We start from the raw sequence: 15,448 nt of genomic DNA on the forward strand, positions 1-15,448 counted from the left end.
AAGCCACTTATCTGCATCAAGGTTTTTAGGGAAGGGTGGCACAGAGATGAGCCGAACACTGAGAGTCAGTGGTAATCAGAAGATAAAGCAAAAATAGAATTAATAGTAATTTCTGTACCAAGATATGTGCTCGTGTTTTCTTTATATTCATTACTGACCTGCCTCATCCCTTCAGATATTTGTGCTTCTTCATCTTACCAAGTGCCAGCCACAATTTGCTCCCCACCCACATCATCTTATCATTTCAGGGTCAGCACCTCCAAAGGCTGAACTGAGAACCCTGCAGTGCTCTGTAGATTTCTGCCTCCACTTTGTACTTCCATCTCTCTGCTTTTATACTCACTAGCTTTCCTCTATTTCTGTATTTTATCCATTTCCACTCACTCTCAGAGTTCTTTCACAGCTCTTTGCTTTCTCCACTCTGACTATCCCTCTTTCCAAGTTACAGATTCCTCCTCTTTCCTTCACCAATCCTACACCCAGGATAGGATTTTGCTTTTATTCCTTTTCTATATTCTATATTTTATATTCCTTTGCTTCATTCCTTTTCTATTTGAAGTACCACATCTAACGCTTAATCTCCTGTGTTCTGGTCTTTCCTCCAGTGTGGGATATTCTTATCTCCATAGGTTCAGTGTTTCTTCCTCTGGAATGACAGTAGCCACTATCAATTCTTTGCCTTTATAATAGTCTATTTGCTGGACACCTGACTATAAAAACCTCTCCAAATCCCAGATTACCCTGATGCTTTCTGTGTATGCAGGGTGAATTTATAGCAAAAATATTTCACTGCTCAGTAACTTTAAGTCTAAATTTTATCATAACCAGGTTTGATTTATTCAGTTGAAAAAAAAAAATTTATAAGCTCCTTTCTCCCCACTGATAGTAAACACTGCCCAAAATTCTGGAAGTCACTACTACCGCTATCTAAAAACAACAGAAACATGATATCATTCTAACATGAAAATCCCCATTGAGAGCGTTAAACATGTTCTCTAACCATGAAGCTCAAAAGAGCTGCTCAAGATGGAAATCAGCTGCTTCTGATTAAGTAAGGAAAGGAGGAGTGCAGAGGAGTTTCTTTGGTAAATGCGTAGCATCCGGGTCTTCCTTATCTTACTCTGAGGTTTACATTGCTGTATGTTCCAGGTTTCTGTAACATGTCCTTTTATCAGCATTATACAGAGACATTTAAACTGAGTCAACTGACTGCAAAGAGAGGACAGGGAGATGAACACAGTGTTGCAATTCTGTGCTAATCACTTTATTCTTTATTGTTTTTGGTGACTGTTAAAATGATCCTGTATTACAGTCTGTAATAATAGAAATAGAAATTAAAGAAAACATAGCCATGAGTAAGTCAGCTCCAGAGTTGTGCTATACTCAGCTGTGGCTCTGCTCCACTGTCAACATTAACCTAGTTATTTTAGCCAGTAAGGTTTTAGTCCTGTTGAGAAAAGACATCAAAGCCAACCTATTATCTTTCACCATCTCTCTGAAAACCTATGTGACTTCAAGTCTGCTCATTGGGCTTTTCATAACACAATTTTTCCATCTACTGAAATAAAATTAATGCTCACACAATGCAAATATCAGACACTTAGCTCTCTCTTTTCCATTCCTCAGCTATCCAATTCAGCATCCAATCAGATCAAGAGAACAACTCATACAAGCTCTTCCCTTGATGCAGCCATTTTTGTCAAACAATTAACTGCAACTGCCTACCATGCACTATATTAACTATTACAGTGTAAAACTTGACATCTGTGCTACCATCTCATAAGTTTCTTTAAAAATAAGGTGGCAGCCACCTGTCACAGATCTTCATTTCTACACATGAAGGAAGCAGTTGGAAGATTCATTAACTTGTTGCCTGTTTTCTCTAATACTACTATTCCTATCTCCTTTCAGGTTCTTGATTCTGAAGTATTTTACTCCCCAGTTTTCTGTTCTTTGTATACAGCTCACTCTACCTGCACCACACAGGATCACAGACCTCATGCTGCCTATGTCTTTACTTCAGTGAGCTACTGCTCTGTACTTGGCATCATTGTTTCTTCAGCTACAACTCATACCTACAATACTCTTCCCACTATTATCATACCCACCTCCTTCCTCAGTTACTTTTCCAGCATAGTTGGGAGAGAACTGGGGGAAACACTAGAGTCAATTTTATTTTTAAACTGGCTCTGAAATGTATAATTAATCTACAGCCTAGAGGTTGCTGGTATCCTGCCTACACTCTTGACCAAACAGTTGTGAAGGAACTGTTTTCTTGATATCACTGAAAACTTCACCCATGGTGTAACACAAGAAATAGTGACAATAAAAAGCTCACAAAAACAATAGTGGATTCTCTATTTAAAACACCAAGTTAGAATGCAAAAGTCAGTAAAATATATTTTTTGTTTTGATGTTCATTATTATGAACAGCACAGAACATTAAATGTGACAATGCCATTGACTCTTTCAGCAAAGTATTTAAGTACTGTCTGTCTGCTTGCAGTAACTTCTCCTGGACTGTATCCCAGGCTCCAGCACTTACACACATGGCAAACACACCATTATCACAGTAAGTTTCACACCAAATGGTGTAGAAGGGCTCACAGGCCTTATGGGGCAGAGAGGGGATAACGTGGCTGACTCCCTGAACAAATTAACCTACTAAGAAGCTACCTCTGAAACCTGAAGAGGACAAAAATAAAAGCTCCTAGTACCACCTGCAAGTATAAAGATTCTCAGTGTCACTAGCATTGCTTTTTCATGTACCTTTTCAGTTTGTTTCTGTGGAACACACAAGCTTCCATATTTCCTTACTCAGCCAAGCAAATAGAAATAAAACCTATTCCCCCCCCCCGCCTTGTAAGAGACCCACCTATTTTTTGCTATGATTTAACTGTACTTCTGCAAAGTTCATGTATACAAACTTGCAATAACTTTACAAATATCTATATTAGAATAAAACAGTATCAGTCCAGTTTTCATTATTTATTTTCAAATACAAAAACACACCCTATTTTCTTTTAATTTAAAGTAGGTTAGTGTACAGTGTGATTATATCCTGCACCCTTCAGAATAATACAATCAATCACCCTTAAAAAAAAAAAAAAAAAAAAAAGCTGGCATTTTTAGAAAGCCATTTAGGAGGGTACAAAATTAAAAGTTCCAGTCTTATTGTTTTGCCACGATTTTAGTCCTCATGGATCATGGTTTAACTACAAAGTTCCACTGCAACAGAATGCGGGAGGGAAGGTTATACCCTGAACAAAACAATACAAAACTTACCCCTCTGAAATTCCAGCCCTTGGTGGAAGGAAACAAGGAAAAATTATTCTGTTGCTGCTGTTTCGGCCTGTAAGATGAGACAAAGAAAAGTGTTTACATTTTCAGCTGCCATATTTTCTATCTCAGTAACAGAATGACGATGGAGAAAAGAAAAACACATGTTTCAAGTACTGAGACACTTAGACTTCCTTGGCTGTACCTCTGACAGGTTTCTGTCTTCAGTGTAGTTATATGTTTTAATTCAGACTGAGCACTAAGTGACATGGCAGCCTTTCAGGTGTTCAGAGATGCTCTGACTTGATGTCTAACAGCAAGTTATTCCTCACACTGATTTTCAGCAGAGACAATCCTGACCCAGACAGTCTGTGAAGTGGCAATTACGCCACATGATGCAAGACAGTGCAGCTGGACTGCAGGGGGACATTTCAGAGCCTTTAATCCTGACACTGGAGCTACACAAAGCTGTAAAGAGCAAGTTAGCCAGCCTCTTGTGTGACGCTAAAAACTAGAAGCTGACTTCTGTTTTCACTCCTTCCAAAAATCTTTCTCATACCCTATAATTAACACTGTACAATTATTTCTGAAAAGTAACCATAACATGGCCCACTTCTTTCCTAATGAGTGCTTTTCACCAGTAAGAGCTTCAATTAGTTCACAAAGGTAGGCAAACATTGCTGAGATTTTACACATGAAGTCAGATCAAAGCTCGAGTGGCCCGCTGAAGCTGACCAGACCAACACATGGTTTGGCAGCAGGACCCAAGTGCTGAGCATGCTGCAACTCCAACCATGCATTAGACACGTTACAGAAGCGACCACAAACAGTAACAGGAACACAAAAACTTGGTTAAAAAATAGCAAATTAAATGTCTGCTTGTCAAATCTCACCATCCAACAATAACCCGACAGATACCGAAGTTAAAGCACTGAACTAACACACAAGTTCTTTCAGCTGCTTATAGTTCCTGAAGGACTCCAATGCACCATACCCCAATTTTTTTTTTCTTAGAGTCAGGATAGCAATAGTTTCCACTGTCTTTTTTTCTGTCTTCTCTCTTTTGGTGTAAAATATTTGGTGTATGAACGTTTCTGTTTTCACATCCATTAAAACACATCATAGAACTGTGATCACAGTAAACATTTTTAGATGACAGCATAGCGCAAAAAATTATAATCGTGACAATTAATTTTTTGTAACATTAAAGGCTGAGATGTAAATCTTCTTAGTTTTTCACTCCACCAGTCTGCCAACCAGAAAAAATATTAATATTGAAGTGCATTGGTTGCATTGGTAAAGTCATTAAAAAGCACAAGGCAGCATACACGACAGAATTCAGCGTTAAAGACTGTTACAGCAATAAATCCTCCTACCACAGCTTTCCAAGTTAAAATATTTTGAAATTGAATTTCTAACCGAAAAGCCTCACTGGAACAGTAAGTGCTTTATAAATAAAGAAAAATGTGATTAACAAGAGCAAGTTATACAGATTATCAATTGTCCTAATGGTGTTTTGCACCTTTTTATCCACAGATCTCACACTGGAACCAGTCAGGTTTTTGAGCAAGTACTGGGAGCTCCTATAAAGTTGTGTTCCTTAGTATTTTTTTTTAAAAATTGTTAATAATTACACTAGTTCTATACTAATTAAGATGAATGTAGAGGAAACAAATGACATTTCAGCCTCAATAAAACAAGTTTTATGACAGTTCAGACAATATTTCAAGGGAAATGAATGACTTAATTAAAAATTATCTATCCCCACAATCATTCTGTAATGAGAACTGAGAACTCTGTAATAAGCAATAAATTTGTCATATCATCCATCTACTCTCAACTAGAGTTCATCCAGCAGAAGAAGGATGCCTAAGCAATTGTTATCATCAGTCTGTAACTTTCCCATTCACTGACAGCAACCCAGACTACACAAAAACAGCCAGTCTTTATAAAGAGCAAGCACATCAAATTTACATTTTGCCAGTTTTCACAATAGGTACCCTCTTCCCTCTTATCAATCAAGAGCCTTATTTCATTTTGGTGAGAATAAATTGTCCCATCACTCACAATGGTTTGCTTAACTCTTCTTTTTAATGCTAGTGGTGTTATTAAAGGGACTTAAATGCAGAAGCCTAATGAAACAACATAATTTTACCAAAAGGACTTAATTAAAAAGGCAGGGAAACAGATGGAGGTCACTGTGTGTTCCTCCGTGACTTGCTGAGACAATCTGATACAATAAGGAAAAATCTTCACAAAATATTTTTCCACCCAATGTGTGCAGCACTCTTCTAAAACCAGACTGAAGCATTAGACTCATTTAGCACCCTATGTGCTATCTTATATAATTTCTTCAAAACCTTTCACTTTCATGCATCTGGCCTGATTATTCCTTCCCTATTTTCTACTCTATCAGGGTCATTTGAACTCTGGAACCCAGTGAATGTTTCAAGTCTACTTTCCCATTACAAGCAAGCACTTCATATAGCCCATTTCAAACATACCAAGATATTATTCAGAAGAACTACCCCACCATTTTCCTGAAAGACTTTTTTCAGAAATTTCACTGTTCCCATAACTAGGAATTATCTAGATTAAACATATTTGTAAATTGTTTATGATCACCATCCTGAACCAATATTTTTCAGCCTAACACACCCCTAAATGAAAGTGAAGTTACATAAAAGTTCTGATTCTCAAATGCACCTCAAGTGACAAAATTTAGTTCTATGGAAAGCAAAACCTCATTTACAGTTTTCAGTTTGGTCCTTCACTATCTTAAAGTTACTTTGATCACTTGGTCTTCCTACTGTCAACATCAATGAAAACTGTACTGAAAAAGAAATAAAGTATTGTAGCTTTTTCAAACACATTTTAAATTAATGTTTTGCTCTTTTTTTTTCCCTACAACACATTACTTTCCCTACAACAACACTACTGTTACTTCAGATCATTCTGTTTACTGAATAAGTCCTTTCTGAAGTGCAGCAGGATATGAGCTAATAAAGAAACAGTCTGTGCTATAAAACTATTAAAATACTAAATAGCTGCTTGATATTTTAAATACAAAACAGTCACAGAATTCTATTTTTGAAACAGCCAACAGATATTACACTTTGGTAGGAGGGATAGTGGTCCAATAGTGCATTAGATGCACTTAGCTTCGTAACAAAATAATTTACGAGACAAATAATAAAAATCATCACTGACATAAGTAGGTAGCATATAGAACAAAATAAAACATCAGCTTGAAGGAAAAAAGAGGAGATATTAATAAGCATTAAAAGCAATGAGCAGACCTGACTTTTAGAGGCACATAAATCTAAAATAAATTACTCAGATACTATAGGAATGATTTTTCAAATGTCAAGGACAAGGTGGAGATGGTTCTTACAATTGAATGCATTGTGATGAACAGTCTTGAAAAGTACCAAATAGGTTATCACAGAGTCAATCACAGTGAGATTTCAGAGACAGAGGAGGAGCTCATCCTAAAAATTAGAGAGTCTCAGAGCTGTAATTCCTAACATTTGACCTTTCTTACACATGGATGTCTTTTCATTTAGCTAAAAGGAACCAAAACATTTTCTCCTCGCACCGCAGTGTTAAGAAGGAAGACTAAAAGATGGGGGTATAAAGGAACTCTTCAGAGTGTGAACTCCTGTGGGAGGGAGGGGTTACCAAAGCCTCCACCTGAGCTTGGCTCTGGGATCGCTATGGAAGGTTGACCTTGGGAATAAAACGTAAAACCAAGTCTCTCCACTATGAGGAAAGTACAAGTGGGGACCTGTCCCTTAGAGAGGAAGCCCTGGAGAAACTAAGCATTGAGCCCATCCCTCTGTCTGAGTGTCAAAACACTCCTCCTCATCAGCAGAAGTTTTAACTGTGTATTATCCATTTCACCTTTAACCTCCAGCACTGGGGAGATAAGCCAGGAAATTAATGGAAATTCACTCCTTAGTAACTCAAATATATCTTAGACCCCTTGAAACATTTACCAGGGAATGACTGACTTGCTTACCTGCTAGGTCCTAGTGATCCTGTGGCTCAGTAAGAATAAATTTAGAATTTTACCAAACGAAACTTTTATTCCTGCAGGAACTTCTGACACTGGTAATACCCTCTGTGCTCTGGCATTGTCTTTGACCAAGATGCTTCTACCACTATTTCGTAGCCTAGAGAATAAAATGCTTTTGTCCTTAAGATGTACAGGGTTTTCTGTTTAGGTTCCATCACACACACACTATGCATATATTATAAAAATATTTTTAGACACTAAATTAACATGCCTCAGAATAAATCAGTGGAACTTTTTGCTGCAACCTTTACTTTGCTGTAGGTTAATTATATAATGACAGTTGGTTGGTAAAAGTGTATAAAGGAATCTAAAAACTAAAATACAGATTAAATGTTCAAAAGTTTCTATTACATTTACTAACAAAATGTTTTATCTGCCTTGAAGCATGATGACGAGTTAAGCGAACAGTTTATGGCAGTTTATGTTAAGCTCACTCAACTTTTACATCTTCATCTGATCTTCCAGTCTATCTGTACACAGAATCACTGACAAGAGTGTTTCTAAGATATGAATATCCAAACTGTGCAAGTTTTGTTTAAAATATTCAGCTGCCACATCCGTTCAAAAATAAAACTCATTTTGCAAATCTACATGAATACTCAGATAATAAAAGGAAAGCTCAAACCACTTGGAAACAAACTGTGCCAAGTAAAAATTATTCTCAATCTGCAGAAATAAACGCTGTTACTACAGCTGTGAATATTTTACAAAGATACTGTTAAATAATAAATAGTACTTACTGCTCAGATGTGTTCTTTTGATGTCATCTGCTCAACTTATCAAATACGCTTAAACACAGGTCACAAAAGCACATTTCTTTTAACACAGTGGAATGGCTGTGATACTAAATTACATGCACAAAAAATGTCAAAGTGGTTTACCTAGTGAAGCCTGAGATGTGCAAGAGCATTTTAGCTTTTTACAGATAATATAATTACAGTTATATACCTTTGGTACTGATTTTAAAAGCAGGAAAAGAGCTCATACTTTGACCTACTTAATAAAAAATAATGAGTCATTCACTCGTAATCTCAAATACTATTTCTTTTTTATCCTAGGACTGTGAAATAATACAAAAATAAACTAAAATGAGATTGTGGAAAATTCTATTTATTTTCCAGAAGTGTAAAACAAAATAACACAACAGAGTTTGGCTCAGAAAATCTTTAAGTTCATATAGAGAGTTTATTTGAAGGGTTTTTCTTGCTAAAGGCAAAGTAACTCTAAGACTTGGTGCACGTTTGATTGGCCAGGGCCTCATCCTGCAGACAGGAGCTCATCACAAATGGGTATGGAGGGGTGGGGAGGCCACTCAGCTGAGCAAGACTGAACACTTCATATCTTGAGAGAAACAAAAATACCAAAGAAGAAACAGATGATTGATTTTCAGCTGATGAGCTGACTTCCTGAATGTGAACATAATATTTTACTGTCCTACTCTCATGAACTGGCATAAATGCATTAAGAAAGAAAAGCAGCTCCTGTGAATGTGGCTGCAGAGACAAAGCAGGTACACGTAGCAGCGAGCTGCCACACACCTACTCTTTTCCCATGCTTTCTGCATGTTTATTTATACCATGAATCAATGTACCCTACCATAAAATATCCCAGCACTAACAAAACCCAAAGAAGCTACAAAATGCTTTTTTTTTTTAAATTTCTGTATTTAATTCCATTCTTGCAAAATTTCAAAACATCCTTATGAAAGATGAAAAAAAAACCTGAAGGCCAACCGAAGAGCTAGCTACTTTTCAATCTAAAACACAGATATTCCAAATGATGTAACATTTCACCTTCTGAAGAATAACAAGCTTGATTTAAAGCTTTAATCATAAATTATTTCTTAATTTCTAATTATTGCAGGTTGATGCAACAAATGCCATCAATATACAGGACTATAAAAGCGTCTCCCTTGATATACATGAACTCTGATCACATCTGAAAGAGAAATCCCTGGCTCTGGCCAAGAGGAGGACCCAGATTTTTTGACAGAGGTACAGCTGCATTAATGCTGGGGAGGGTGTGAACAGAGTCCTGTATTATGTTTCCATAAAAAAATCTCACTGTACTGAATACTGTAAAAGGCTGAGATGAGAGAGGTAGTTCACAGCTTTACTTGACTATGCAGCCTAAAAACATTCCTGTATCGTTTCAATTATATTCAGAAAAAACCGGCAGTAATGCTTTTTAGTTTTCAGTCATTACCTCACACCACTGTGTGTCTCAGAGACACATTGAATTCTTTACAGGGAGAACAACTGCTCATTCAAAAGAAATGTTTGCTCATTTCCACCCAACAGCCAGAGAGGATTCTCTGGTCCATGGGAAAACAAGATCAGATGGTAAGGTTTAACTGCCCCCATCATCACAGCCAGAAAAAGCCAAGCCTCTGGGCAAAAGTCTCACAGCACTCATGCTCAAGGAAGGACAGTAAGTCTGCTTCATTTTGTTTTCAAACTGGAACCTAAGGCTGGGAAATCCACTTAGGTTAGCAGGACTGGATACTTGCTGGTTAGACAGGAAAAAAGAGGGTTTTCACACAGAGAAATCAAATAAGGGATTTCTTAGCTGTTCAAAATCCAGCCAAACAGCATTTTCATCTCTACCATAGAGAACCTACCAACAGCCTCAAAATCCATTTTATTGCCACCACATCATATTCTTGATAAAGGAAATGGGTGTGTTCTGAAAGTCCTTTCTGTTTGGATTCATCTCATCTGGCTCTTTCTGAAGGTAAATTTGAGTTCCTGTGGAGCTGTGATTCACTAACAGGCATTCAGAGAGATCAGAAGGACTGAGCAGTGTAGATAACAGCATAAAACAAGCAACAGATAACAGATAAAACAAGCAACATCTGGAGTCAAGTCAATCCTATATATGATTTTAAAACTTTTGTACTGCTGCTTCCTTATCCTTCATTTGTAACTTCATATTTTTCTGCATTACAGCTTGCATTTCACCTGAAAAGGCAAAAATTGTAGGTTTCTAACTAAAATATCATATAGGATCATTTTAGTCAATTTAGAATTTTTTCTGTGCTAAAAGTAAAACACTCCTGCATACCTTTTCAAGAGAGCTGTGACACTCACACCTTACTCTCAAGGATATGGCACTAAGCCAGTCAGACAAGGAAAGAAATCTGCTTTTATTAAATGTGATCAGTTATAGAGGACTAACTTTCAGCATAATGTTTCACTGAGCGAGACTGTTCTTGCTTGAAGGGTTTTACACTGAGTGACAAGAACCACTCCTGCAATCTCTATGCAGACAGACCAGAACGCCTTATCTTGAGATTGTAACAGGCCTGTCACCACTAGAGCTAATAAACTCAACTTTTCCAAGTGGATGCAGCCATGCCCATGACTTATCTCCGGCATGCAGTAACTACCTCTCTTGAAAAGTCAAATTATAGCACTGTTTTCTGTCTCCATTAGTTCTGCCCTCCAACATGCATCAGGCTGTCATGGCAAATTCCACTTAGCTACTTTGTCACATACAGGTCAATAACTTGGACATAAAAATCTCACCAAAGATTAAATTCTGCAGCATCCTGGGGCCCTGCTCAGAACACAAGCAAGTATTTTATGATAGCATAACTACAACATGGACAACAAAAATTCTCCCACACTTTGACCATTGTCAGTTAAATAAAAAACAGAATATTAAGAAGTGGGGAAAAAGTCAGAACTTCATAGAATAATACAATTATTATGGATGCAAAATATCTCCATCATCAAGTCCAATCTTTCACTGGTCACCAACCATGTCAACCAAACCACAGCACTAAGTATCACATCCAGTGATTCTTGAACTCCTGCAGGGATGGTGACTCCACCCCATCCCTGGGCAGCCCATTCCAATGCCCAACCACCCTTTCAGTGAAGAAATTCTTCCTGATGTCTAATCTGAACCTCCCTTGATGCAGCTTGAGGTAATTTCCTCTTGTACTGTCATTTCCTCTTGTCCTCATCACATTTTCAATAACGAAACCTTTCATGGGAAATTGCAATATTTATATCAAGCCTGAAGGATAAGGGTTCAACTTTTTCAACCTTTCTCCATTTCTAGAGATTTTACTTAGAATTTTTTTTAAAATGCCAAATCATGATACTTTGTCTTTTTCCTTTGAGTGATGCTTTAAAGACAAGTATCCAAAAAACCTGGGAGAGAACACTTATGATGTATGAGACTACCAAGACCAGTAAGTACAATAAATACAACAAAATATTTAAGAGACTCACAGCTGCAACATCATAGTGCATGTGATATCAGTATGTGATATATAGATAGAAGTCATCAAGATCAAAATATGTAGCTTTTAGATTTACAAAGATATTTTTGCTTGTAAGACTTTCTCCTGCATTACTAGCAGATTGTACACCACAGGGGCCCAAATAAATAGTGATTTCACCTCCACTTCATCACATTTCCATCTGCACAGTAATTCCTATTAAGTTGCATAAATAACTAAGAGTAACTATCAGCCCCCAGGGCTTAGAAAACTGTTTTCTCCTCATATTTAACAAAGTACTCCTCATTCATATTCAGCTCTAGCATATTTTTGTAGATCTCAAAAATAATTATCAGAGTCTTGTAAATATTTACTAGTTTAGTTTCCCTTTTTTTTATATAACTCATTAGAACTTTTCTTTGTGGCTACAAATTCCCTGACTACTGTAAGTATTTTGTGTTACTCCATGACAGTGAAGCTACCAAATCAAGCCCTGAAATGCTTTCAAGTTTCAAAGTTTATTCATATCATAAACACCAGACTGCTTTCCCCTTTGTTCTGAATGAAAGTGAAACAAATATGAACAAGGCAATTGTATGCACAAAAGCCAGTTTACAAGTACAAGGAGAGCTAGATTTAACAACAAACAGTTTCAGGATATTTCATTTAACACTGACAAATTTATTTCTGAAAAAAGCAGAAGAATTTTTGAAGGCAATTTATAAATAGACACTGAAGTAAACAACTACTGACTTCTTCCATGTGACTTGTGTGATCCTGACCTTTGTTGCACAGTGAGGTCAGAAGGCTACCAAGACAGTTTTTATTAACACTATTAGTCATATGTAAATGATTTACATAATTCTTCAAGATAAAACTAAGTCAGAGTTCCTGAGCAGATTTTGTACTACAAATTTGGCTTAAGTTAATGTAAAGCATCTGAAGCTGGTGCCAAATTTTACACCTAATGTTTCTAACACTTTTCATTGGTCTTTGGGATGGTTCTTCAGCAATACAGCAAAAAGGTGTTTCTACTCTGAAACGAGACACACCTGTCAACATATGTGGGTTTTTATGCAAGAGAATGACTATTGCTGTGTAAATGACTTCCTATTAAGTAAGCAAACCCCCCATACTTTCACTGAAGGGACATTTAACCTGAGATGCAAAAGCAAAATGTTTTCAGTTAGTTATTATTCACAGCTGGGTTCCTGTGGGAACATTTTCTACATCACTGTTGCCATAGTAATTACTATAGAAACCCTGAATGCAATGGAGTCAAACTTGTTGAAACTGTGGTACCATTGAAGCTCAATTCAGAATATCCACTCAGGACAGAAAATGTTCACTTCTATCTACTTTTACCAGCAACAAGTTAGGTTTTCTAGTCTCTTCAATATAAATACACTGACTGCATTTATTTCAGCCCATTTTACAAGAGCATACAGGAAATCTTGTTAAAATAATTTCTTACAAGTATGGAATCCTATATTTTAAAGTAACATTATACCAGCGATGGCATTAAATTAAATTTATTGATTATTAATTTAATTAAACTTAAATTGTTTGTATGTTTTGTCCCAGGTAAAAGAATATTCCTTTAAAAGTGCATTTATCAGTAGGAGATATCTGGAGCTAGTTTTTTCCAAAATGCATATATAAGTATATATAAAAAAAAAATAAAGTTTATTTCTAGAGATACATACACTCCTATGCTTTTCTCCTTTTCCTTCTTGATTACAATCCCAGCAAAACCAGGCATTAACATTTGAAGCAAGGCAGGAAATGGCACTTGCACATATGTGAACACAGTTTTGTTTTTTATTTCCCTTACGTTTTTGGTTTTTTTCCAGACACTCTCCACTGTTATGTTTCCTCTGAAATTTTTAATACCATGCCATAAAATTAGAGCACATATATCTTTATTCTTAATCTTGCTGATAGCTAATGTATTTGGGTTTCAACAAGGTACATGAGAGACACACACTGCAATATTTAATTATAAAAACTGAAAAACTCCCTAATCACAAACACAAAAGAACAGCCTTTTACAGTCTCTATACAGAAAACACTGGAATGCAAGGACAATATCCCCAGTCACTATAGCAGCTGAAGTAAGAATCAGACCACAAGGGAAGAGATCAAACAGATGTTGATTTGATCAATGGTGATGCAAAAGTGTTTAACGTTTCCTTTATGGTCATGGATACCAGAACTACTGTTGGTAGCCTAGGTGAGTGATCCTGGTCCTTTTAAATATGCCAAGCTTGTTTCTGAAGCCAAGCTGTTGGATGTTTTCTAATCACTTACACTGTATCTCTTAATTAATAAAACACTACCTGTGCTTTCAGGACAGCATTTATCATTTCCAAATGTATCAAAAACAGTGTTCTATGAACAACCGATGTGAAAAGAGCTCACTTCAGCTGATACTCTTCCCCACCTCCAACTGAAGTGGGGTCACACATCAAGGATTTCAGGCTGCCGCACGATTCACTGAGGATGTTATCTAAGAGCCCTCCGGGCAGATCTCCCAGCCCTAACAACTTCAAACAGAGAGAGATATGCAGCGATTTGATGAGTCAATCACTCAGGAGAAGTGGCACAGTAACGAAGAACAAGTTTGTAATTCTGATGTTCCACTATGGGCTCTTTGTTCAGGGTAAAGACTGAAGATAAAGGCTGCTTTCTTACTTCCAAAAGACAGAGGTGGCACCAGAATGAGGTGAAGCAGCACTCGCATCCTATTCGTGGCAGGGGGTGAGATGTGACCTCACGATCTCTGCCAGAACTAGAGATCAGAGGTTTAGCACTGAGCAGACACGGTGAGAGCAGAACCCCACCTCGCAGCTGCAGACACGATGTCTGGGGCAGCACAGGAAGGACCTTCCCTCGCCACCTCCATGACCCCTGCCATGACAGGGATGTGGCCAGCTCAGGCCAACACTTGTGCTGCTGTTCTTCACCAAGGATGTCAATGGCCACGCTCTCCGGGGGCCTCCCTCGCTGTGCCGGTACTAACCAGGATCTCTCACCTCAACCCACACACACTTATGGTAAAACTGGAGTTCATTTGCTCCGGTATTTTTTACATCTTCTAAAACTCGAAACTAGGCAAAGAGTTCATAAGCTGCTGACAAGACCAATAGAACAATCGCATGTCATTTCCTGAGGAAACCAGACTCTCTTCAAACCACACACATGCATCTTTCTGCAAGTCTGACTTGCTGAGGTACCTTGAAAAGCAAAGAAAATGGTTGCAGAACTCTGAGCTGCCATACCCTTTGATGTCCTACTGAGAAAGATAAAAGTTTGGGGGGCTACTTGGTTGGATCTTTAAACTCAAAATGTTTCATAACTTTCATTCTTCAAGTAAATCTATGGAATGGGGAAAAAAATCCTGTTCTTTAAATTGTCATAATGAATCAACCACCCTACTTGGGGAAAAATGAAATTACTTTTTGTCCAAGTTCTTAAAATCGGGTGGCTCTTCTCAAGACAGAAATATTTAAAATTACTAGCAAGTGAAGAATATTAAATCTTATTCGCAAACACCAGCACTGTCTCTGATACGTAAACAAAGAGCTTTAAGATGATCACTAAACTCAACTGCATTGCAAAAAAATACGGAGAAAAGAAGCATCAGGGTAATTTTAAGTTATCTTTAAATGGAAACCAGATCAAAGCAGTTACATCTTTGCATTAGTGGAATATAAACAGAGTTGCAGTACACTTACAAAAGAGTTCTACTGTGAGCAAAAGTCTCAGTCAACAAAAAAAAATTGCCCTATAATGCGTTTGAGATGTAACTGATTGCTAAAAGGCTATTAAGGCATTAAATTACCATAGCAGACATTTAT

General features: G+C 37.2%; 1 protein-coding gene across 3 annotated transcripts in view; it reads right to left on the reverse strand.

Moving 5' to 3' along the window:
• ARHGEF3 (Rho guanine nucleotide exchange factor 3) overlaps positions 1-15,448 on the reverse strand; it is a 100,851-nt gene that overhangs the window by 65,241 nt on the left and 20,162 nt on the right. For all 3 annotated transcript variants that reach the window (XM_058845235.1, XM_058845233.1, XM_058845234.1), the window contains one exon: positions 3,286-3,352. In XM_058845235.1, the coding sequence (XP_058701218.1) occupies positions 3,286-3,352 (67 nt within the window). The remainder of the gene's footprint in view (positions 1-3,285; positions 3,353-15,448) is intronic.

The sequence above is a fragment of the Poecile atricapillus genome, chromosome 9, assembly GCF_030490865.1.
Source record: "Poecile atricapillus isolate bPoeAtr1 chromosome 9, bPoeAtr1.hap1, whole genome shotgun sequence".
Lineage (NCBI taxonomy): Eukaryota > Metazoa > Chordata > Aves > Passeriformes > Paridae > Poecile > Poecile atricapillus.